A 1,320-nucleotide genomic window follows, 5' to 3' on the forward strand; every position below is an offset into this window, starting at 1 on the left:
ACTTTGTGAGTTAAAGCTGTCGACTGAAAAACTTTGCGTCGCTGACGCACATTCTCACAGCAGGTTTCACGCAGCGTTGGTTTTAATACAACCCAACGTGGGCGTAGAACATGGCGAATGTAACTTTTTAATACGTACGCACCGTTTATACATGAGGCCCCAGGACATTGTGATTGTTCCATCTTTTGTACTCACGAAAAGATTTGAAACCAGTGTGTAAAAAAAAAAACTGTATAACAGAAAATGAAGGGACTAGTTGAGATTTTTGGGGGAGAAAAACAAAGGCTGAATTTGAACTTGTATAAATGCATAACGGTACATCCTTCTTTTACAATAAATGCAAACTAAGCAAAATAAACTCCTAATGAAACACCTCATGTTTTAAATGTGACCCATTACTTTCATAATGGAATTATATGATTCCACACCTCCTCTTTCACAGTCTTTTCTCTGGTGTTGTTTATAATGTTTTATTTTTTTCTGTCTATTTTTTAAATCATTTTAGGCTACAGATTTCAGACAATGCGTAAGCAGACACCAGTTTGGTCAGTTACATTTAGTCTATGTGTCCAGTTGTCCCCCTCTAATGCTGTTATTGCCAGTATGACTCAGCCMTCTGGTAACAATAGAGATAATCAGGGCCCTAATGATCAATTGTTTGGCTGATGGTCCTCTTTTGTATGTGAACAAACAGTTTTAATTGTCACTGTTAAACCTCTTTGTTCACCATGCGGAGGCACTTCTTATAATATAAGGCTGAGTTATCCGTAACTTCTTAGAMAAAATAATTTTCTTGGAGGTGAGACAAAACATTAACTTTTTTTTTAGATTTTTTTTTCTACCTTGATTTTTGCGGTGCATCAGGATAAAGGACAGTAACTATCTGTTGTGTTGTCAGAGCATTGCTATATTTCCATAGACTCTCAGAATGAATACTTGATGAATCTGGGACACCCCATGGTCCAGTAATTGGATCACAGATCAATTTCCAGCAGCTCACAGTGGTTTTAAAATAATTTAATATATAAATGTTTTCATTGTAATACCTTTGTTATTTGCAGAGGAAAGATCCAGCTCCTCAAACAGCTCCGGAACTCCACCATCACTCCCTGAGCTGGAGAGAGGAAGCCCCTTATAGTCTCCCTGGGTGGGCAACTCCTCTGAGCTGTGGGAACCACTGCTGCCCTTCTGAAAGCAAAATAGAAAAATTAGGAGGGAAATTGAATACAGAAAGTGTGTGATCAAGAAGGAGAGAGAGAGCGAGCGAGCGAGAGAGAGAGAGAGAGAGAGAGAGAGAGAGAGAGAGAGAGAGAGAGAGAG

At 38.9% G+C, this 1,320-nt stretch overlaps 1 protein-coding gene across 1 annotated transcript in view; it reads right to left on the reverse strand.

The window, feature by feature from the left end:
- Positions 1-1,320, reverse strand: part of cacna1ib (calcium voltage-gated channel subunit alpha1 Ib) — a gene marked incomplete in the record, with an annotated part of 260,271 nt that overhangs the window by 6,707 nt on the left and 252,244 nt on the right. Inside the window, 1 exon segment of the mRNA XM_014015501.1 lies at positions 1,047-1,188. Coding sequence (XP_013870955.1) covers positions 1,047-1,188 — 142 coding nt within the window.

This window comes from Austrofundulus limnaeus, unplaced genomic scaffold (assembly GCF_001266775.1).
Source record: "Austrofundulus limnaeus strain Quisiro unplaced genomic scaffold, Austrofundulus_limnaeus-1.0 Scaffold130, whole genome shotgun sequence".
In the NCBI taxonomy this organism is placed as follows: domain Eukaryota; kingdom Metazoa; phylum Chordata; class Actinopteri; order Cyprinodontiformes; family Rivulidae; genus Austrofundulus; species Austrofundulus limnaeus.